The sequence below is a fragment of the Arctopsyche grandis genome, chromosome 5 (assembly GCF_051622035.1).
Source record: "Arctopsyche grandis isolate Sample6627 chromosome 5, ASM5162203v2, whole genome shotgun sequence".
Taxonomy (NCBI): domain Eukaryota; kingdom Metazoa; phylum Arthropoda; class Insecta; order Trichoptera; family Hydropsychidae; genus Arctopsyche; species Arctopsyche grandis.
Genome location: NC_135359.1, coordinates 33866586 through 33889414, shown reverse-complemented (window position 1 = coordinate 33889414; position 22829 = coordinate 33866586). Strand labels below are relative to the sequence as shown.

The 22829-nt window shown below is 37.8% G+C and overlaps 5 protein-coding genes and 1 long non-coding RNA gene across 28 annotated transcripts in view; 4 read left to right on the top strand and 2 right to left on the bottom strand.

Annotated features, from left to right (window-relative positions):
* LOC143912065 (uncharacterized) overlaps positions 1 to 22829 on the top strand; it is a 569875-nt gene that overhangs the window by 14489 nt on the left and 532557 nt on the right. The gene's annotated exons all lie outside the window — the stretch shown is intronic.
* On the top strand, positions 673 to 4161 carry LOC143912046 (uncharacterized). The gene is made up of 9 exons (XM_077431188.1): positions 673 to 738; positions 823 to 991; positions 1073 to 1613; positions 1733 to 2031; positions 2110 to 2321; positions 2412 to 2555; positions 2997 to 3140; positions 3213 to 3325; positions 3401 to 4161. The coding sequence occupies exons 2-9, from the start codon at positions 839 to 841 to the stop codon at positions 3427 to 3429; spliced, it is 1635 nt and encodes a 544-aa protein (XP_077287314.1). The 5' UTR covers positions 673 to 738; positions 823 to 838; the 3' UTR covers positions 3430 to 4161.
* Surf4 (Surfeit locus protein 4) lies at positions 4646 to 10225 on the bottom strand. 2 transcript variants are annotated; one of them, XM_077431205.1, is made up of 5 exons: positions 9082 to 10225; positions 6297 to 6560; positions 5985 to 6215; positions 5709 to 5888; positions 4646 to 5636 (listed from the first exon to the last, which is right to left on the bottom strand). In XM_077431205.1, exons 1-5 carry the CDS (start codon positions 9130 to 9132, stop codon positions 5550 to 5552), a joined length of 813 nt encoding a protein of 270 aa, XP_077287331.1. In that variant the 5' UTR covers positions 9133 to 10225; the 3' UTR covers positions 4646 to 5549. The 2 variants fall into 2 exon arrangements, with proteins under 2 accessions (XP_077287331.1, XP_077287332.1); XM_077431206.1 differs by lacking the exon at positions 9082 to 10225 and adding an exon at positions 6632 to 6802.
* ubl (Ubiquitin-like protein 5) lies at positions 6862 to 13353 on the top strand. 19 transcript variants are annotated; one of them, XM_077431226.1, is made up of 6 exons: positions 6862 to 6985; positions 8697 to 8863; positions 10829 to 10969; positions 11179 to 11371; positions 11452 to 11516; positions 11866 to 13353. In XM_077431226.1, exons 4-5 carry the CDS (start codon positions 11194 to 11196, stop codon positions 11493 to 11495), a joined length of 222 nt encoding a protein of 73 aa, XP_077287352.1. In that variant the 5' UTR covers positions 6862 to 6985; positions 8697 to 8863; positions 10829 to 10969; positions 11179 to 11193; the 3' UTR covers positions 11496 to 11516; positions 11866 to 13353. The 19 variants fall into 19 exon arrangements, with proteins under 19 accessions (XP_077287352.1, XP_077287343.1, XP_077287353.1 ...); XM_077431217.1 differs by lacking the exon at positions 11866 to 13353 and adding an exon at positions 9543 to 10107 and having other exon boundaries at positions 8697 to 8930; positions 11452 to 11735; XM_077431228.1 differs by having other exon boundaries at positions 6876 to 6985; positions 8697 to 8715.
* Uck (Uridine-cytidine kinase) lies at positions 11723 to 21164 on the bottom strand. 4 transcript variants are annotated; one of them, XM_077431203.1, is made up of 7 exons: positions 20599 to 21164; positions 17716 to 17912; positions 17365 to 17621; positions 17143 to 17288; positions 16960 to 17057; positions 16834 to 16882; positions 11723 to 13822 (listed from the first exon to the last, which is right to left on the bottom strand). In XM_077431203.1, the coding sequence occupies exons 2-7, from the start codon at positions 17830 to 17832 to the stop codon at positions 13620 to 13622; spliced, it is 870 nt and encodes a 289-aa protein (XP_077287329.1). In that variant the 5' UTR covers positions 17833 to 17912; positions 20599 to 21164; the 3' UTR covers positions 11723 to 13619. The 4 variants fall into 4 exon arrangements, with proteins under 4 accessions (XP_077287329.1, XP_077287328.1, XP_077287327.1 ...); XM_077431202.1 differs by having other exon boundaries at positions 20605 to 21164; XM_077431201.1 differs by lacking the exon at positions 11723 to 13822 and adding an exon at positions 13965 to 15558.
* On the top strand, positions 18344 to 22099 carry LOC143912422 (E3 SUMO-protein ligase ZBED1-like). Its single transcript, XM_077431697.1, has 4 exons — positions 18344 to 19553; positions 19608 to 20149; positions 21692 to 21880; positions 21983 to 22099. The coding sequence occupies exons 1-4, from the start codon at positions 18344 to 18346 to the stop codon at positions 22097 to 22099; spliced, it is 2058 nt and encodes a 685-aa protein (XP_077287823.1).

Sequence of the window (22829 nt, the reverse complement as noted above, 5' to 3'; positions counted from 1 at the left end):
AGCTAATAAACGAATTGGGGAATGGGGGATGAACGAATGAGACGACTGGCATGTTGAAATTGATCGAGGCTGCGTGGCTCGATGTCGGGGGTCACCAGTTATGGAGGATGAACGAATGAGACGACTGGCATGTTAATGCACGTGCTTATTATATGACAGCTAAAGGTAGAGTGAGTAGTGGCTCTCCGAACCCAGCCGAGTTGGTTCCCACTCGCAGGAAGGCAACCAAACTCGACCATGTCGTATAAGCGAGCCGCCACATTATGCTAACTGTAAAATTATTAGGCATATTTTGGACTTGATAAATATCAATTTGATAGATTTGCCGCTGATTTCACGGGTCCCTACACCATTCGTTAAATTATGGCTTAGAGTTAGAAGTCACCATCATACAGCAGAAGATAAACGAGAGATACCCGTCACGGTGGAAGTTACAAATGGAAATCGGAACACTATTTGGAATGAATATACATATATGCAATGCAAATAAATAATTTCCTAATTTTGAATAGAATTTTAGCATCATATCATTGCAAATATCGATAATAATATGTAGTGTGTATGTAATTGAATAGGTATGATAAATATAATTAGATTTTTGGCGTAAATGTGAAAAAAGATATGTATGTATTTACAAAGAGGGAGAGTAATGTACATAATGGTCGCGAGGAGAGAGCGTTGGGAGAGGTGTCAGCGCGGCTCGGTGTTGTGCGGTGGATTGTGGGTTGTGGGTTTTAGGTTTTGGGTTTTAGGTCGCACACTGTGAGCTGTGAGCAGTGAGCAGTGAGCAGTGAGCAGTGGGTAGTGGGCAGTGGGCAGTAGGCAGTGGGCAGTGACGATGGACGACGGCGTGATCATCGTCTTGGATTATGACAACATTTGCAGATTGTGTCTGCAGACTCGCGGGGCGCTTTCGGACATCTTCAGCGGAGACCTGGACGACGACACTCCGAGTCTTCACAATCAGATCGCTGACATCACCGACGTTCCAGTCAGTCCCGTGCTCTCCGTATATATATATAGTTAATAATTTTCTTCGCAATGACGCATTACAATATCAGCATTTTTACAGATATCCATAACGGACAATTTGCCCAAGAAAATATGCCACAAATGTCGATATATCGTCGAATTGTGTTACGAGCTTCGCACAACCGTCATCAAATCCAATAAGCTGCTGTGCGACTCGATCGAAACCAACGATCTCATAGACGAGGTTGCGCAAGCTATTAAAATGACTAGCGGTAATGTTGATTTTTGCAGCAATGAAAATTTGACAGATCTGATAGCCAATCAAAGCGAAGAAGCCGACGAAACTCTACTGGAGGATGAGATCAAATCGACCAAGAAGTCGAAGCGGAAAGACATCAAGTTGAATTATTTCAAAGATATAGATTTTCACGATGATATTAAAAAGGAGTTGTGCCCCGAAAGCGGTGATATGGTCATCGAATGTAAAATGGAAATGTCTGAAGATTTCGATGCAAAGCTAGAAGCGGAAAGGAAAGAGTACGTTTCCAGCAAAGATGTAGTATTGGATGAAATTAGGATCGACGACAATGAAAGTTCGGAGGTGAATCTTTTGCCGGAACTGTCTGATGATGGAGGATCAGGTGCCGAAAATCCACATTGATATATCTACACATTTCTCTATTTGTGTGTGTGTGTGTGGTACTGATAAAGCCAGGTAGCTCACAATTTTCACCGTGTCCCATTTTTTTTATATTTCCAGACGGTTTAATGATACGACAGAAAGATATCGGACTGAACGATCGACCGACCAAACAGCAGACTTGCCAGCTATGCTTAGAAGTGTTTTCTGACCGTTCTTCCTTAATATCTCACGTAGCCGAACACTACAACGACACCAACCTTGTCTCTTACCTATCGATATCGAAACCTTTCATATGCCAAGATTGTAATATTAATTTCACCACTAAAATGGACCTAATTATACACCATCGAGAGCATTTAGAAATCAATCCATACATGTGCAAAATAATAGGCTGTAATTTCGACATTCGAACGAAGGTATAACACTCGATTGTTCTACATACACGAAGTTTAGTAATCGCAATAGTTTAGTATTAATGATTTAAGTGATTTCAGGAAGCTCTACGACATCACATGTATACGCATGCCGTGAAAAAGTTCGTATGTAATCAATGCGGTGCACGGTACAGACGCAAAGTTGAGATGATGCGTCACAAAGTGAGACATTTGGATGAGGGCCGTCAGTTCCGTTGCGGTCTCTGTTTCGTCATATGCAAAAATCGCCTTAGTCTGAAAGCGCATTTGAAGAATCATGAAAACGGAAGACGGTACATACACACCGAGAGCAGAACATCCAAAGTACATATGTATGTAGTAGATTCATCGGATTGACGTATTCGTTTTGTGTTTCGTTTTAGTTTCAAGTGTGACTTTCCCGGCTGTCCGAAGGCGTTCTTCTCCAACTCTGACTTGACGATACATTTGAGATCTCATTCTAACGACAAGTGCTTCAAATGTCCTTCTTGTATCTGTGCTTATATTTCACGCTCTCAACTCAATAGGTATTGATCGTATCGGTCTCGACCATATATATAGAATAACCATAGATGCGCCCTTATACTGTAAACTCATGCACAAAGTAGTGCACGGTCCAACTCTCAGTAGCTATTGAGCTTCTAAGTGGGAAGGTCATAGATATAGAATAACATTTTTGAAAATGCCAACGTGTTCAGTGAAACTGTGTTACAATTACTCAAGAAAACATAAACAGGCAGATGGCATCACATATCATATGTAAAAATTAATATATAATGTCTTCAATTATAGTAGTATTTTAAGTTAAACCCCCTGCACCCCTCAGTAAGTGGCGACAAAATGTCCGACCAAAAATGTCCGTAAGGGCGCATCTATGTATATTATATATACATATCTATGGTCACGACCCAATTACGCACTTTAAAATAACACGCTTTTTTAAAAATAGTTTTAAAATATAATTGCAGACATTTACGTCGACATGAAAAGCCCGGTCCTACAAAGTGTGATAAATGTTCAGAGATTTTCGACGATTATGGCTCGTTTTGTAATCATCGTATAGCCACTCACGGAGAGTGGCAGCCTCATCGGTGCAAGGGTTGCAATCAAGGGTATGTGTTGTCGATGTTTATGATGTTGTACGTATTATACATATGTATTTGACGTGCTGTTTTATCTTGTAGGTATCAAAGCGAGCAACAGTTGCAAAAGCATTTGACTAGGTGCAAGGTCGCCATGAAGATGAGAACTATGAGCACTGATGCTATGGATATTTCAATGGAGGACGTGGAAACGAGTAATCAGTCTTTATTAAATAAGTTTTTGAATTTTTTTTTGGTCATTATTTCAATTATTTCTTTTTATTTTTCAGGTGATCTAACTTATTTAATCAATACGTGAGAAATTATACTGTTCGTTAATATTATAAAATAAAAATAATGTACATATTTACAACAAGTTAAGATCACACGAAGGATTCACAAGTTTTGTATCGCTTTGATCGAATAATTTGTATATTTTTTTTAACATGGAATAATATTTCAATGCATGTATCATGTAATAAAATTTTGTTTATGTTGTAATACATTCCTTTATTGTATGAACCGATGAAATTTTATTGTATACATAGATGTGGTGTGAATCCTGGCAGATAGCGCTGTCCAGGACCACGGTTGGGATGTGTGGTTTTCAATAATGTTGTTTATTATACAATAACGATACATGCGATGGGTGGCTTAGCGGCCGACTGCTCTGCTTTCAACCCCTCATCATTCCCATAGCATCCTCTTTCTCGGCCATAGCCCATACATTAGCCTCTCGTTCGATTCCAACCCTACGTAGACAATCTACGGTTAGTTGAGGGGAGTCTGTGAGATTCTCTCGGGGATGTCAAATAAAATATAGAATTTTTTTAAAAAATATTGTTTAATTAGAATCAGATTTTAAAAAAATATATTACAAAATAGAAAATAACAAATAAAATAACGATTGATTGGTTCTTTCGCATATATAAAAATAATTTACAAAATGATTATTACAAATTTACTAAAGACGAAAAAATGGCATCCACACCAATAAGGCATAAATAAATACATACATGTATTACAAATATAGAATTTTGAAATCAAATGTCAGCATTGTGTATTATTTACTGTAGAGGGGCCAGGCCGATTGTGTATTGTAAATATAAAATGTTTAATGGATTCGAAAGTGTTTCAACACACTGTTCTTATACATAATACTGGTTTGATGAGTCATCATTGAAATGAAAACAAACCTCACGTAAGATAATATTTCTCGTACAAAATCGAATAATTTATTTTTTTAATAATTTTTGATAAAATTTCCAAATAACAAACAAAACACTAAATTTGTAAATAACCACGAATTAAGTTCAAAAAGTACAACATGGGTGGTATATTACATATATATGTATATAGAAAGGAAACACAATGAGCAAAACACATATCATCCTGATGGATAGGTCAAAAAGTCTTACATACATACATACATATATATATTTATAATATAAAAATATTTTAATTATAGGTTTATATAAATTTTTACAAATACATAAATATATAACTGAATGAAAAACGTTTACGAATGTACATACATAAACTAGTCCAAATCAAAATCAAAATTTAAGACACTCATTTAAAACGTATCGATAAAATGTTCACCCAATTGAATTTTGAATTGTGTGAATCGTTTCACAAACACGCCAGTCAGATGTTACTTTATTTTTATTATATATGTATGTATATATGTACACGTGTATGTTCAGTGAAGAAATAAATAAATCTTAGTCTATTCAATTATATTCATTAAAATAGTGGAATCAAATTCTAACTTTAAAAACGAACGGATCGCGCTAAAGTCATGTCATTTTTATTAATTTAATTTCTAAAGTTTGATACAAAAATAGTCAACAAACGAAATATTAATATGTATGTGTGTTTCACAACATGAGAAGACTTACGTTTCACAAAACTATACGTTATTGTCCTTCACCATAGTAAAAATAAAAATGGGGAAAAATAATATCATTGAAATTAAACAGGCCAACGTTTGTACACTACACACAGTTAAAATTTAATTGAAAAATGTCTTAGGAAGTGTCGGAGAATATTCATTGGCATAAAATGGTGCCTCTCGTTACAAATATATACATATGTAAGTACAACGGACGAAAGGTAGTATTTTATAATAATATACGTGTGTGTGTGTGTGTGTGTGTGTATATAAAATCTATGATAAAATGTATAATAATTAGTACTGATGTTTCGTTATAGTATTACATATATATGTAATAATAATGGTTTTTCTTCTTCTTTTTACTAAAATTTGTTGCTATACAAATATTTATAAAATATGTATGTTTCTTTTGTTACGGGCAGTACGACAACGTCACATCACAATTTTTACCATAATATATAGGAATTATTCCGTCAACGGAGGACTTTTAGTTCGCTTGTGAACCGACTTAGCCTATTTTAAAAACACTCTGGCGAATCACACTACCATTTCTTCTTGTGTTCGTCCATCGACACTCCACCGGGACCCAGCGAAACGATCATCAGAAGACCGCCAATGACAGATAGCGTCTGTAACAATAAACATTGACGTACACATTTGCTTTATACAAGTACATATGTGCACAGATATTAAAAATTCACCTGGAAGAAATCGTATTTGAGGAAATCTCTAAGAGGCTTATAAGAAGGAATTGCCCACCAGGCGTTGTGATAGAAATTGAGAATTGTGAGCATCACTACTAAAATCAGGGCTGATAGTTTGGTTTTGTAACCAATTGTGACCAACACCATCAATATTCCACCGACTATGTTTTGGATGATCTGAAATAAAATACACGTACATATATAATTTTATGTAAATTAATTTAAAAAAAAAAAGTAGGTCGTAATGTCAAATTAAAATAAGTAAAATATTACCTGCAAAAATGAAAACTCGAAACGCAACAGCGTGATGAACATAAAAGCGAGCAAGACTCGTCCCGTCAATTGCAGATAGTTTTTGGGGCGATTTTCACCGAGCGACGGCACGCCGGCAAACAAGCTGCGGCCTTCGACTTTCGACTCGGCCAGCACCAACAGGAGAGCACCGATCAACGCCAGGTTCCGCAACAGGAATTGCATATCCCAGAGTATACTGTATGCGAATGTCTGAAACGAAACGAAACGCACACGAGTGATTCAACTTGAAAACTTAAACTTTTCACATACAATGTGTAAATGACTACTCACTTGCAATACTACAATGAAGAAAAGCACACCGCAAGCGATGTCGACTTTGAGTCGGCCCAACACCATGACGCATCCACCCAGTTGTCCAATCAGGTTGACTAGAACGAACACCATCGCCAGGAACCAGCCGCAGCCCCACGACATGTCCATGTACTCCCTCTGCTCGTTCCACTGGAACCACATTCTGAGGCCATCTTCGAAGAATGTCGATATCAGACAAAACCTCGCTACCGTCGGCAAAATGTGTTTGCCCTTTCGTTGCACCTGGAAACGTACATTCGTCAAAAATAGAGCACACATTGAATATACACACACACACATATTAAATTTTATACAAATTTGGACGCCATTTGGAATGAAAAGCCTCGAGAATGGACGATAGCTGCGTACTATTTCGCATATAATTGATGACTGGACATAATTTCGATCATGCTACCGTTTCAAACCAACATGCAAACATTTGCACAATTTCAGATATTTGAACAAGTTTTTTTTTTTTGATAAATACGTTTTCAAAAAACAGCATGTACATACATATGTATTTATGTACATATAACACCAAGTTAGTCGTGTTCGATTACAGTCATCGTGCGAACCTAGTACACACATTTCATTGAAATCTGTAATTGTTTAAACTTATTCTTGGTTAGTGTACTAGAGTGGTTCTGACTGTGATTCAACATCAATATGTAAGTATATACATACATACATACATATAATCATTCTCAAAGAAATATTTTACTAAAAAATTTCCAAGTGAATTTTTTTTTTTTTATTCAAACGACCTTAATAATAATTTGATATATTACATTGATTTACTTTACTAGGAGGACACTCATAAGCACGATATTCATAGTGAATCTTACCTATAAACCTGTTCTTAATAAAATCCCACTTACATATGCGTTATACATACATAATCATCTTTTCAATGTTAGCAATAGTCTTATTAGCTTAAACTTTTCGTCTGGAAATAAAATTATTTTTATTTTTTCAATACAACATGATTAAAATAACAATGGTAAACGTTTCTTCATTGACTAATGATACCGCAAAAAACTCGCAAATTTTTTTAAGCTCCCAATTTTACACATCAAAAAATCGTAATTAATACACCCAAATTTCGATTTCTTCATGTTAATATTTAAACAGATTGTTTGAAATTACATACTAAAGTATGTACATACATATATCTGTTAAGTACTCGAAGAGATGACCTCGCTCACGATGAATACTGTGTCGATATGACAAATTAATATTTAAAAAAAAAAATGGGTCGAATGGAATACCGAGTCAGGTTCGAAGTAAACTTGGGGAAGATCAGTTTATTGTATTGTATTATTACTACCCACATGCGAGTGACCAAAACCGTTGAATTGTCGCGCGAATTCAAATATACACATGTCTAATACGTACATATGTATGCAGAGTTATCGGCTTGATTTTAGAGTTTATAAACAGACATGTGTGTCGTCGTGAGGTAGTCGAGCGCGATCGATTTTTATAATTATGATACATATGAAAAATCGGGGACGAATAACTGTATTTCGAGTGAAACGAATAATTTATATGAATACCACTTTCACTGGCGACGTCGTTGTTAACGAATTAAAATGTTGGAACATCATTTGTGTCCAAATTCGATAGAAAAACCAGTTTGCAGAAATTCTCGTCTGATAAAAAGGTCGTTATCGACATTGTATAAGTTGCCAACGCGCGACTTTATTCAAACATATTATGTACTCACTCGAGTTTAATTTAAATTGGAATTTTTTTTTAAGAAACGACACATGAAGAGAAATAGTTGACTTCTTCATGACCTATTTTAGATTAAATGGTCTTATCTCATCTTAATATTACTCCGAAAGCGTAATATTATCAACATTAATTCAACTCCATTCAGTAATTTCATATATTTTACTATAAAAGCATAATAAAGGTATATAATAGCACATACATACATGTAATTATTATATCGTACAACATGGGAGATATTGAAATATGTGAGGCGTTAAAACGTCGTTATTCACAAATCGACGACGACGCTTAGATTACTTTTGTTAATTTTATTTTATCCAATATACCGTTCGACTGGGAAGACGAAAATGAACATTTTGAGTTCTCTACAATACAATGCTCTAAAATCGTTCATTGTTTGTCATCTGTCAGACGAAAAAAAGAATCGATCGTATAAAAGAAGTGTGAGAGCGTCGTCGCTTTAGTAATTATTAATACAAGAACTTTCGAAACACTCGTTTAAATTTACGGCCTGATTTATGATATCAGGAGAGATGAAATTGTTTCAGTATGTCTCCGTTGCGATCGGTTGACCAACTTTTCTTCATCAGTTTCGCACTACACAATGAGCGGTGTTAAGTGCAGAGGTGATTTCTTTCACAGCTTGTACAGGGAGAGCAATGTGCATCGAGATTTCGAGCTCGTCCAAAATGGAACAAGTGAGATGAAACGTGGTGGTGCAGCCGAATGCAGAATCGATTCGAGGTAACCAGTCTAAAGGTTGAAAACTGGTTCGGGTCGATTTCGCAATAGTAATCGTAATCGAAATCGTCATCGCCCTCGCCATCGGCCACGTCGAAGAGTGACACAGTTGACACGTGTCCGGAATTGTCAACTGTGAGTATGTTTCAGTCATGCGTTCGGTGGTAGCAGTAGCAGTAGCAGTAGCAGCAGCAGCAGGTATGCCAGCAGCGAGGAATGGGAAATGGGGAATGGGGAATAGGGAACGGGGAACGGGGAACGGGGAACGGGGAGCGGGGATGTTGACCTGGTCTGCGACATCCTCGGCTTTGGTGAGATAGTCTTCGGGCAGCTGCATGTCTCGAGATAGTCGTCTGATGTGGACGGCCGATGGGCAGGCAGCCAACTCTCCGCACCGCGCGACTGACAACTGGCCGCAACGTCACTTGGCTGCCACTGCTGCCAACTCTCCATTCTCTTTTCTTTTTCCTTTTTTTATATTTATGTACACTATTTTATCCGCCTGCCTGATGCCTCAAAAATATCATGGTAAACGGGTTACATCCCAAATGTGAATCGCTACCAGAAAAATTGCCGTACAGAAAACTGCCCAAACTGCTCAACAAATGAGATTTGGACAGTTTTCTGTACGGAAATTTTCCTGTGCGACAGAAAATCCACGCGAGCGATTTTCGTAGTGGCGGTTATCCTGGTAGCGATTCATATTTGGGATGTAATCACCGAACTAAATTTTATTTACTTTTTCAGCATATTTAACCGTCTCGTATAGAAAGTTTTCGATGGGATGTCACCGAAGTTGAAGTGCAAACCATGGAAAACGAAACACACCACCAAAGTAAAACTAAAGGTCTGACCGCACTATACGACAGCCGAACGATCCTTCACTTCATTTCACAACAGTGTGCGACAATATTAGGCAAACCGCACTTGAACGACAGATTATGTCAATCATTCGTTCGATACTCGGAGCAAAATAGACGAAACGGACGCTATTATAGTGTATTTGATATGCGAGGAAGAAGAATGTAGGCATATAGTACAACTGAAATGATCTCATCAGGTCACTGCGACACATATCCAGGAAAGTCATTAACGCATGGCACACGCTCGCCTCGTCAAAAGGTCGACACGTGTTTCTATACACGTATCTGGGAAACAAAGGAAGAACACACTGAACCCATAAAAACCACGAACTACGTCCAGGCGTATGAACCCATAAAACCACGCTCGCAGCATAACTAGGGCAGCGCGAGTACCAAGAACAAAAGATGTGCACACGACACACTTCAACCCAAAACGTTTATAAAGCAACGCAGCAACCTCCACCGGAGAGTGAGCCTCTAGAGTTCAACTAGATCACATCTCCGAAGAAACCTCTTCGTACATACAATAACCATTGTACCAATTGAACAAAAATAAACGATCCTCTTTCAAACTACACAACACGTGTTTCGTTAGACCGGGATACGGTCAACATACCTTCCCTGTCTTACAAGAACAATCGAGAAAACCCAAAAGATTATGGCTAAATGCTATTTCAAAGTCACGATATGACGAAGGAGAATAATTGTCGCAAGGCGACCCCCCACTCAACGACACCTTGCGTTAAAGTTGATCGAAAAGTCAACTTTGACGCAAGATGACGTTCTACGTTATGCGACTGTCGCGCAATGCGCTATGTCTCATACAAACAATATTTGGTCGCGTACTGTTGTGAAGTGAAGGATCGTTCGGTTGTCGTATAGTGCGGTCAGATCATAAAAGGGTGACACGACACTCGTTCACAGATTTTCCGTAAACCGATGATGCGCTCCAGGCATTACGTATACGGCCATCTCTTTCTCACCCCGTCTGTTCACCATGATCTCGTTTACTCTGCCATTACGTATGCAGCCATCTCTTTCACAGACCATTTTTTCACCGATAACAGACGGTCTGTGAAAGAGATGGCTGCATACGTAATGGCATAGTAAACGAGATCATGGTGAACAGACGGGGTGAGAAAGAGATGGCCGTATACGTAATGCCTGGAGCGCATCATCGGTTTACGGAAAATCTGTGAACGAGTTGTCAGGTAACCCCTTAAAAGTGCACCGAGAGCGTATGCACGATTTCAGCCGCACGTTGAGACCAAATTGGATTCGTTCGCCGCCGTCAGAAGCGTCGCTTCTGTGGTTCGTTTCGTTCCTACTTTTTGTTTACTTTCTATTCGAGTTAATCAATCTATGCGTATATTTCGTATGCATATGTTTCGTGCTCGTTTTTCGTTTCGAGCCACTGTATTTAAGAATGCGATTGTCGAATTAATTGGTGTTACACATAACCCCATGAGTGGGAAAGAAATGGTGTACATAAAACTGAGAAAACTCGTGTACATTTTTAGATACGTCGGATCAGAATGTTGGAAATAACTTGTAACGACCGTCTGGGCAAAAAGGTAAGAGTCAAGTGCAATCCGGACGACACCATCGGGGATTTGAAAAAGTTGATAGCCGCCCAGACTGGAACCCGCTGCGACAAAATCGTCTTGAAAAAATGGTACACCATCTTCAAGGACCACATCAAATTGGCCGACTGTATCCTTTTACTCTTAAGTCCGATCGATTCCAGCCAAAATATTTTCATGTGCCAATATTTTCGTTGATTCAAAACTCAGATGAAATTCACGACGGAATGAACTTGGAACTGTACTACCAATGAAATGCGCACCGCGCGATATTTGTAAATATAATGTTAATGAATCAATTGTAAACCTCGAGTTGTGCGAGTTTTGTTTTACATACATATGTACCTACACACTTATATCGTAATACACACATATAAAATGTAATCAATGATTTATTTTACTCTCGAATGTTAATTGTGTTCATATACATACATACATACTGGTACTATTGTAAGCGAATGGGAAATAATACAGATAATTTTGCTATGTACATTTAATTTATTTTTTTATATTACAATTTGTTAAAATTTCATAAACGATTTCTCTAATACATTATAATACTTGATGTGAAAATTTAAAATGTTGAAACTGTAAGTTGCATTAATAGTTTTTTTCTGTTTGCAGAAAGGGCTACAACATAGCATAGCAGGTGAAGTTTGCATATTATTCCTAAACACAACTAAAGTCTATTTCAACGATGATATGGCATTATAATTTGTATAGATGTAATAATATGTAAATAGTGCTCAATACACGTAAATGGTGGACCAAAACTTGTACTCGATAAAAATCTCAACCAATCCGAGGAAAGTTAACAACGTTAAAGTCATACTTTTCATAAAAATTTTATGTACTAGTTTTATACAATACATATAAAATACGCGTTTCTCTCGAGTCATTAAAAACAATGGTAACATCCGTATAAAGCAAACGAATACTGTAACTTTCCTATACACAGAACAAAGTTAAATATACCTACATGTATAAAAATAATCATCTTAAAAATAAACGGCATTTTTTCCTCGTTTTAACAATAGACAAAAATATAATTTGTATTTCTAAAAAAATAAAACTCAAGATATTCAGGCGAAAGCTAATTAATTACATACTTATTTATTACACTATGATTTTATATCCTTAATTTTAATAAAGCATTTTGATTAGATTTAGTGAGTACATAATATTACATATATGTATATGTATATATGTAAGATAGTTCTCTATTGAAACTGAGTTAGTAATAAAATAAGACAAAATCGTGACAAAGCTGCCAAATTTGACGGCTGCTAAACGCGTCATTATAGGCACCCGACATATCAAGTTTTAATTCCTACGAAATACTAATATTTAATTCTACATTCACTTTGGCATTAATTTTAAAAAGCTGAACAAATGCACTAACAAATTATATATGTACGTACGTATTATAATAATACATTGACATACATACATATGTACGTACGATACGATACATTATGTATATTGGTCAACATAATTTCTCATATGTACGTGATGCACGCCTTTGGTATTCGTATTTCAATATATGTAATCTTTTACATATCTAATATATTGCTAAAATATTTTATTTTATTTTGAACCCATGACAGACTAATCGGAATTGGATTTTTGTAATATACATATTTTTTTTTCTTCCTACAATTTACTCGAATGAAATAATTGGCTAGACAGATAAATGCGATTTCGTGAAAATTGAGCAAAGTTTATAGCTATCGAATTACGTAAAATACTATTTATTTATTAATAAATATGAAAAAGAAAAACTCGATTGTGCGTTAATTCGTTATTTAGTGTGTTGATTTCATTATGAATGCATATATGTACATACATATATTCTAATCATATTGATTCAAGTCATTATGATAAGTATCAAATGTTTTCTCATAGTTGTTGGTGTTGAAATGGGGGCTAACATGTCCAATATTAACGTTAAAGATAAACTATCCTCATCACAAAGGTTTCTTTGCTACATTTATCACAGTTGTGATAAATATGTGCAACAATTAAATGGAAATTATCAGCCATTCCACTTTTTCCAAAATTGAAAACATTTTATATCAAACCTTAAGAATATTTGAATAAAATTTTTACCTCAATATAAATCTGTTTTTATGCGGCGAAGGTTTGGCTTGCAATTGGATCAGCTTATGGCATGGAAACGAAATTGAAAATGCAAAAAGTGACCAATCGAGTTCAAACCTTCACCATACCATAACAATAAAAAGAAAATACATAAATATAAAGGTTGTAGAGTTAATTGATTTAGGCTGCCGGTAATGACTCGGAATTCACATAAAATTTTGTCCAAACGAAAAATAATATCGAACCCTACATTTGTAATTTAAATTTTTTTAAATTCATTAATGAGGTCTCGTCGGTATGGTCACTCTTCGCGTCGACCCTCGTTGAGGACTGGTCGGTTGTGAACAGGGCAAAGTTTCCAGTGTTGGCGAAGACGCTTCCGACACTACAGCTGGGGACTGTTCTGGAGTGTGCGTTTGGTACCGCATCACTCTACCGTTGAGGAAATCTTTTATGTGCTGCACTATCAAATCTATCGCAACTGTAACATTCAATACGGAAAAATTGGTTAATTATTGCATGGGATTCATAAACATAATAACTGAATACGATCACCTCAATAGACGAATTTCAACACTATTTTAAAAATTGACCACCATATTCGATGAATGAAAACACGCATTTGTCAAATTCATATTTATTAAACTTTAAAGAATTACAAAAGAACGGAAAAAAAAAAATTCGAAAACAATGCTTAAATACCCTGATCTATTAATATTACATTTTTGTGTATAAAACAAATGTCAAATTCACAGTACATATACATGAAATTGAGTTACGTACATTAATTGTTTGTACTTGTCGCAGACAAGACAAGTACAGCCTAACTTTCGTTTAGGGGTCTCGTTTATCTCAAAGGTCAAACCAGTAGAACCCTTGTACATTTATAAAATGGAATGAATGATATTGCTATTTGAACGAGAATGGTGACATTAACAATCACACCCAAGATAGGAATCCAGAAAATATCTAAAAGCAAAGGGAAACTTTATGTTGATTTGCATCTAAAGGGAAAATCGGGTTAGGTCGATTATGCACCTATGTACTTACGACTAATATATGTTTACTTTTTTGTGCTAATACATACAAATGTGTATCGTGCAAAACACAAAATACACTAGGGACAAAGAGAATGTTTGCTTCGAGCATATTTTTGTGCTAAAACACCACCAGATCTAACAATTGAATTCAGTCTTTAACATTTGGCCATTGAAATGCTCGAATTTGAAACCACGCAAAAGATTAAACGTATTTAAAAACGAATGAGAAAGAAAAAAATCAGAGTGTGCGGGAATGTAGCAAATTGGAAAAGGATCGTATGCATTTGGATATACATATGTACATACATACATACATATGCTGAGTTGATATCCTCTTGATAAGAAAAATTTATTTATTAAGAAATATAAAATTGATGGTTATCATCAATGTACGTATTAATTTTAATGTAGACTCATAATTACGAGGTAGGCAAAAAAGGCACAAAATATACATATGTTTTGAAAATCATAAAACACTTGACAATATACATGCATACAATATAATATATTTAAGTTTTTTTGGTACCCGCTTACATTGGAGATGAAAAAATTTAATACAAATAATAACATACATACACACACACACACACACACACACACACACACACATACATACACACATGGGTGAGATTTTGGGGAATGTTAATTAATGTTGTAAAGACGTACACAAATGTTGATATGATTTTATATACGAATAAGTAGTATGAATAAAGTAGTTTCAAAACAACATTGTCAGAGATGGATGCACGAAAAGAATAACGTTTACTTTTGTGCATCTTTAAGAATGAATTGACGTTAAAACATTACGCGCGCAAAATCAGTCTGTGTTTGTTTTGCGGATTGTTCGGAATCCGAATGCCGTATTTTAAAAATACATACACATGTATATATATATTATAATATGTATGCAAATTGCATTTAAAAACTAAAATTTTGAAAGCATTTTTCGTCATATGTATGTATGTATATTATCGGTTGAGATTATCCTCGGAAACACGTCGATGGGGAGCCGTTAGTGAAGTGGGTCCGTTTGAAGTTCCGTTATTTGAAGGGGCGAACGTGCGCTGGGGGCTGCCCAAGGAGCCCCAACCATTTTCGTCGCCGCTGCCGCCAGATAACATTTGGTTTTTTTGCTTCATTATATCCCAGATGTGGTGGACGATAAGGTCGATAGCGACTGCAACAAGCAATCAGGATTTGTGGCTTTTCTTTTCAATTCAATTCAATCATTAGTTACAATACAATTACTTAATACGAGAACAAACTAATATAATATGTACATATGTACATACATATATATATATAAATATAAAAATACAAAAATTATACATACATCCTGATCTGATTGCACTCAATAACGATTTAATTGACTAATAGCGACATCGACCAATTGTTTTACAACTGGTACTATAACGATTGAAACTCAATCGTGTCGATTTGGATCCAGGTGGAGATTGAATAGAAGAAAATGAAAGTTAACAATGAATGACAAACGATTTTTGACTCGTTCGATGGAATTTTTTTTACAGCTAATTTCATAAATGTTTTTTCTAATAGCGGGTTCAGCATAGTAAACAAACAGTCACTTGATTGATTGTAACGTAACAGCTTTGGTCGTTCGGATCGGTCATTACAACTCTTGGATATATGTACATACGAAATTATCAATTTTTTTTCAACGCTTTATTAGATAACGAGCAAAAACAATGTGATAAAAAATACTAGCCCCATAGTTGTTGATGTAATGCTGTAAAGAATTATCTCAGAAGACTGAATGTTATATTACAGTAGAAAAGCATCGGGAACGAATGAATAGTTTGTGGAGTATGCGTGACGAGCAGTGGCAGCTCGTCATATGCCGCATCTCTACCGCACATTCCACAGCTGCATGGGTATGAGGAGTGTATCGTAGGACAGAGATATGGCATTTGACCAGCCGCCACTGGTGATGAGATCGTTAATGAAGAAGATGAAAGAATAGATAGAGTTCACCTATATATACATATTTCAGTGCTATTAAAATATGCAAAGAAACTCCAAGTCGTACGATTTGAGTTTCGATAGATAAATTAAGTTATTATAACCATTGAATAGATTCAATTAATTTGAGAATACATATAAATATTAAAATATTTTTTCAGAACTAGTCTTATTATTAATATTTAATTCGGTTCACGTTCAAGTCGATATCAAATTATTGTAAAACGATAAGAACCAATAAACCTTGCGATCATCATTTTTTATTATTGTTAATGATAAACTGCAATATATGTACATAGAACGTGGATACAATCGAGTGGTCAATTTTTAGACGTGCATAATATATATGTATGTATGTATATACATATGTAATTCGTCAAGAGGTGGTAAGTAAGAGGTAAGTTATCGATCGATATTTTCTAAGCCCTCGGGTACTCACAAATGAAATGGAAATTTCGTATTAAAAACTCACCGGTATTATCGGCACCTCTCGGAATTATTACGTCGGCGAATTTCTTAGTCTGGAAGGAGAATTTGTGGCAAATTTATACATCATACATTACTCGTATTTTTCAGATCCATTTTTGTGTGTACTCACGGGCGAACAGAATTCTTCAAATGCAGGCTTAACAAAATTCATATACTGATTTAGCACCTGCTCCAAATCTCGTCCTCTCTCTATTATGTCGCGTGGCACTAAAATAAAAAGATCGACATGGTCATAATGGCACCGTTCGTATCGGTGGTATGAATATATAGGCGGTAAGAAGAGAAAGAACACCTCTGCGGGCCAGCCTCGTGTCCGAATCCGTGTCGACGAATAGTTTCATGTGAAACAAATCTCTGATTTTCGGAAAGTAGAATACTAGAATACCTTCGAATAATACGACATCGGCCGGATAGATCACGGTCACTTGATTGGGACAGCTGGGAAAGATTCGAGGTATGTATTAGTACGCAGTATGCAGTATGCAGTATGCACTTGGAGTAGAGTAGAGCTCACATGGAATTCCTTCTGTAGTCGTAGACGGGTATTTCGCACTTTTTGCCGAGGAGAATGTCCTGCAGCGTGGAGAGGATCAGTTCGTTGTTGAAGGCGTCGGGGTGATCGAAGTTGAAGAGCCCCTTGTCGGCCTTGAGTTTTTCGGCGTTGGTCAGTTCGCGATAGAAGGAGTCTTGGCTGACGCAGACGACTTGCCTCTCGGTGTGGTCCATGTCCACTTGGCCCAACTTCTCCATGATTTTCTTGCAAACCGTGGACTGAAAGGGAGAGCGACACACACTGTCATTCGTGTCGGTTCGGTCGGGCTGTATAACCTCAACGTAGACGTAGACGTCAGAACGTCAGAAATACCTTTCCGCTGGCCGTGCCTCCGGCGACTCCGATCAGGAAAGGGGTCTTCCCGGGAGCCGCCCTCCAGGAGGCCGAGGCGCACCCGTTCTCGCCGTTGCAGCTCGTTTCGCCGGCCATCGCACTAGCAAACTTCTGAAACGTCTAATGCGCAATCGTCGACCCGCTGAAACGTCTGAAGCACTCATCACCACCACCACCTAGGCTTGTGTAGTTCGCGAACGAACTAGGTCGTAAGAGCGCTCCCACAGGTGAACTAGTCGAACTAGTTCCCTCACTCCTCGTTCCTTAGTTCACTAGTTCGTGACCGAATGAGCGAGAGTGGGACGGCACAACACTTACTGCCGCTCGCTCACTGCACATGCGCTCGTTCACTCTTACGATCTAGTTCGTTCGCGAACTACACAAGACAGTTCGTTCGCGAACTACACAAGAATTTCATTAGTTTGTGACCGAATGAACGAGAGTGACGTTAACCGAACGTTAAACAAATTTTAAAATAATAAGACTCTGTCGTTATCAGGTAGCTTATGCTTCTAATGTATAATAACAATTTATTCATTTCTTTAATATACTTTAAAAATAGTTTACGTATAGGGTTAATGTGTTTTGTTATAGGCTATTTGTTACGATGTCATCAAAAAGAAAACATAGCCCCTTGTGGACTCATTTTACAGAAGACATTGATAATAAAAAAGCGAAATGTAACCATTGTTCAACAATAATAAGTATTGCGGGCGGATCTAATGGTAATTTAACCCGACATATGAAAACAAAACACCTTTTGATCCCATTAACTGCTGAAAGACAAACACCGATATTACCTAGTTTAAACTCACTTCAATCAAGTCAAAGCACATGTGAATCAGAGAATATAATTTCAGCATCATCAAATATAGTAGACTCCCAACAATCGATGACCCAATACATTCGTAGACCACCGCCAGTTCGAAAGATTGAGCAAATTGATAAACAACTTGTCAAGATGGTAGCTAAAGGGCATCACGCCTTAAGAATCGTAGAAGAAACAGAATTTCGTAAGCTTATTGAATTAGTTTCTCAATGCCCAGGCTATAAACTACCATCAAGAAAAACGTTATCGGAAAATTTAATGTCAAGAATTCACAATGACGTCATGGCTGAAGCAAAAATAAAGGTACAAGCAGCACCAGCGTTGTCTCTTAGTACTGATGGTTGGACGTCTAGAAATAACGACAGCTATATAGCTATTGTAGCTCATTTTATAAATGAAGAGACTAAACTTCACTCAGTATTACTTGGTTGTATCAATTATAAAGAGCGACATACTAGTCAAAACTTGTGCGACTTTATGAAAGTTGTTATGGCAGAGTGGAACATTTCACACAAAGTTGCCGCCATTGTTAGCGATAATGCAGCAAATATCTTATCTGCTGTTAGACTTGGTGATTGGCGGTCCATCTCATGTTTCGCTCACTCTCTAAATCTTGTTGTACAAGAAGCTACGAAAAAGATATGTGACGTTTTGGGAAGAGTTAAAAATATTGTCGAGTTTTTTAATCGTAGCACACAAGGAAAACATAAATTGGCTGCTACGCAGCAGCAAATGAATTTGCCTGTTCTTAAGCTCAAGCAGGATGTACAAACCCGCTGGAATTCCACTTTTGACATGCTCAAGCGAATAGTACAGGTAAAGGATGCAGTGATTGCTACCGTTGCACTTCTACGCCCTGATTTAACTTTAAATGAAGGGGACTGGGAAGTAATAGAGGAAGTTTTACCGTTACTCAGTCCATTCTACGAGATTACCGTAGAAATAAGTGCCGAGAAAAACGTCACTTTATCTAAAATAATAATTTTATGTAATTTACTAAAAAATTTTTTACAAAGACATGTTTCTTACAATACAAAAATAGTTGATGTGCAGTCTCTGCTAAAGAAAGGCATGGAAGATCGTTTCAAAGATATAGAGAAGAATATGTTATACGCAGAGTGTACGATTTTGGATCCTCGATTTAAGACGAGGGGATTCAAAAATCAAAGAGCCTGTGAAATGGTAGTACAAGCCCTTAGAAATAAAATCGGCCAAGTACAATTAGTTCAAGGGGATACTCCAGAGGCTGTTCCTACTTCCAGCGACGCATCAACATCTATACCTAGTAATAAAAATAGCTGCATATGGGATGAATACGACCAAGAGATACAAAAAATTACTAGGCCAGATAACCAGCTTGCTGCTGGCATTCGCGAATTAGATAAATACCTAAATGAAGAGTATCTAAATCGTAAAGAAGATCCGCTTCAATGGTGGCATGAACGTCGTTTGATATACCCTCACGTTTACGCGTATGTTTTGAAAAGATTTTGTGTCGTAGCAACATCTGTGCCCTGCGAACGCGTTTTTTCAGCGACGGGTCAAGTCCTTAATGAACGTAGAACACTACTGTCATCGAATAAAGTGTCCAAATTGATATTTTTACACAGTAATATGTAATATTTTTTTTCCATTTTATTTTTTTTTATACATACGATCTCACTCAAACAAGTCATTATGTTTAATTGTTAGGTAACAACTTTATAAGTGTAAGTGATATTTTTTATAAGAACTAACCAGTACCTAATAGTTATATAATTGTTGATTATTTCTAAAAAAATATAAAAAATTTGATTATTTTTGTTTTCTTTTTTGCGTCATGTGTTATTCTTTCATCGAGCCAAAACGAGCGAACGATCTGCGAGCGAACGAACGAGCGAACGATCACGCGAACGAACGAACGAACGAGCGAACGATCTGCCTTTCACTGATTCGAGCTGGGAGCTGGCGAACTAGAAGAGCGAACTAGTTCGTTTAGGAGCGGCGAACTAAACTGAGCGATCTCAGTTGCGAACTACTATGCCCAAGCCTACCACCACCACTCGTCACATGCGCACGACTGCCAACCGCCAAGTGTCTTTACAGCGGATGGACTATAATTCTTGAAATCTCATTGCACATTTGCTGGTGCGTTCACTTTCACTTCACGTTCATTTCAAAATACTATTGTAGAGATATAGCACGACTTGTGATATCACCTATTTCCCGCATCGAACTTAATCTGTACAAATGACATCATCGTGTCCTCTTCTCGTACACGAAAGATAGCCGTGGCCGAAATACTTCGTCCAGCTTACCCATAAAGGCGATTCGACTCGCTCCAGATACGCAATCACGAGTACACGGGAAATCCCAAGGAGCTACGCAACTACGCATCAAACATCGAACACAAAGGAAGACCTCGACCCCGTCCGAATCTTCCAGAACGTGATCTCACCAGCCCAGCTACGCGTTGCTCGAGCAACACCTTTATAAACCAGTGCATCGTCCCCAGATGCCAGTGAGCTTCAGGAACTCGACCTAGCTCGTTCCAGTGAATCCTTTACCTACTTCGCTGTACATACAAATACACCTGTATTAATCGAGTAATAAAGATCCTGTGGCGGCTCGCTTATACGACATGGTCGAGTTTGGTTGCCTTCCTGCGAGTGGGGACCAACCCGGCTGGGTTCGGAGAGCCGCTACTCACTCCGTCTTCAGCTGTCATATAATAAACACGTGCATTAACATGCCAGTCGTCTCATTCGTTCATCCTCCATAATCCTTTTCAAAATTCAACTGAATTTCCATAGGCTGGGAAACGGCCCAAAACCTTCAACCCCTCTATACTATCTTCTGAGAAGGGTTTTACAATACATCACGATATATACATACATATGCTTACATGAGAGCAAGTCCATTTAATCAAATTCCTTGAAAAAAAATTACAGAAAATTCATTTTTCTTTAAAAAAATAATATTTTGTGGCGGCCCTACGACATGGTCGAGTTTCGATCACCATCCTGCGAGTTGGGACCAACTCGGCCGTGTTGGTTCGTTGCTACGCCATTTCGTCCCCGGCTGCCAAATTAAACGCATGTGCATTAAAACACAGTCGTCTCATTCGCCCTACCCCCATAACGACAGAACCAAACAGCGTTCGAGAGTTCGTCGGCCATCACCATCGTCGGGGGTCCAGGCAATCGAACAACGCACCTCCGACTGTCGATGCGAGGATCTACCGACTACCGACCTGCCCAACCGCCGATATCTACGCCCAAGCTGAGGCCAGCAACAGCAGCTGCCGCTGAACGGAAAAAAAATAATGGGGAGCGAGTGAGATGCCGACCTTGACAGCCGGAAACGAAGTCATGCACCATCATTAGTAATCACACACACATAACGGCCATCCAGCTACACAGGAATCCCACTGTCTAGCTCATGGCACCACCACCACAATCGATGCCCACTCCGTCCTACCAGCCGATATCATACGCGCGTAATAGAGGCCTACGTCAGACTCAACAGACGTACTATTTGGGACGGAACGAATGAGACGACTGGCTTGTTAATGCACGTTGTTTTATTATGACGGCCAAAGACGAAGTGATAGTAACAACTCTGAACGCGGCCGAGTTGGTCCCAACTCGCAGGAAGGTGACCGAACTCGACCATGTCATATAGCATTGCCTCTCTCTCTCTCTATCTCTCTCTAATGCAGCGTGTGTGTTCGTGTATGGCGAGAAGGTTAAAAGTATAATAACAATAATCTTTACGTCTGTTTATAATTATATTAGTCGAATTGTACAGATCAAATAAAGAGGGGAGGGGGTGCACACAGACGATACGTGATGGTTGAAGGTTGTGTGACTAACCTCACCCAAACACGTGATTACGTGGTCTGACTTCAGTACAAATAAAGACCAGGCTTCCTCACTTCGTACCCGGCCGAAAACTAGAGCTCGCTTCCTAATTGCTGGCTAATAATGCTGGCTTGGGAGTGAGGAAGATGCTGAGAGACGTGCTTGCACGGCAACGGTCGAAGCGGAACAGAGAGAAGTTTGGAAGTCGCGGCAAACGCGGCTTCCAAAACAACAAACATCGGCCAGTATCAGGCCAATAAACATGGGTCGTAACGCCATGAAAACCGCGCATCAGACAATTAGTCTGAACATATTATCCAGCAGCATTGCTCGGTCGTTAAGCTTCTGCCCAAATACCGAGAGACGCCGGGTGCGATCCCATGAGCTGACCTCGATTGAAAATAATTTTTCTGAGTATATCT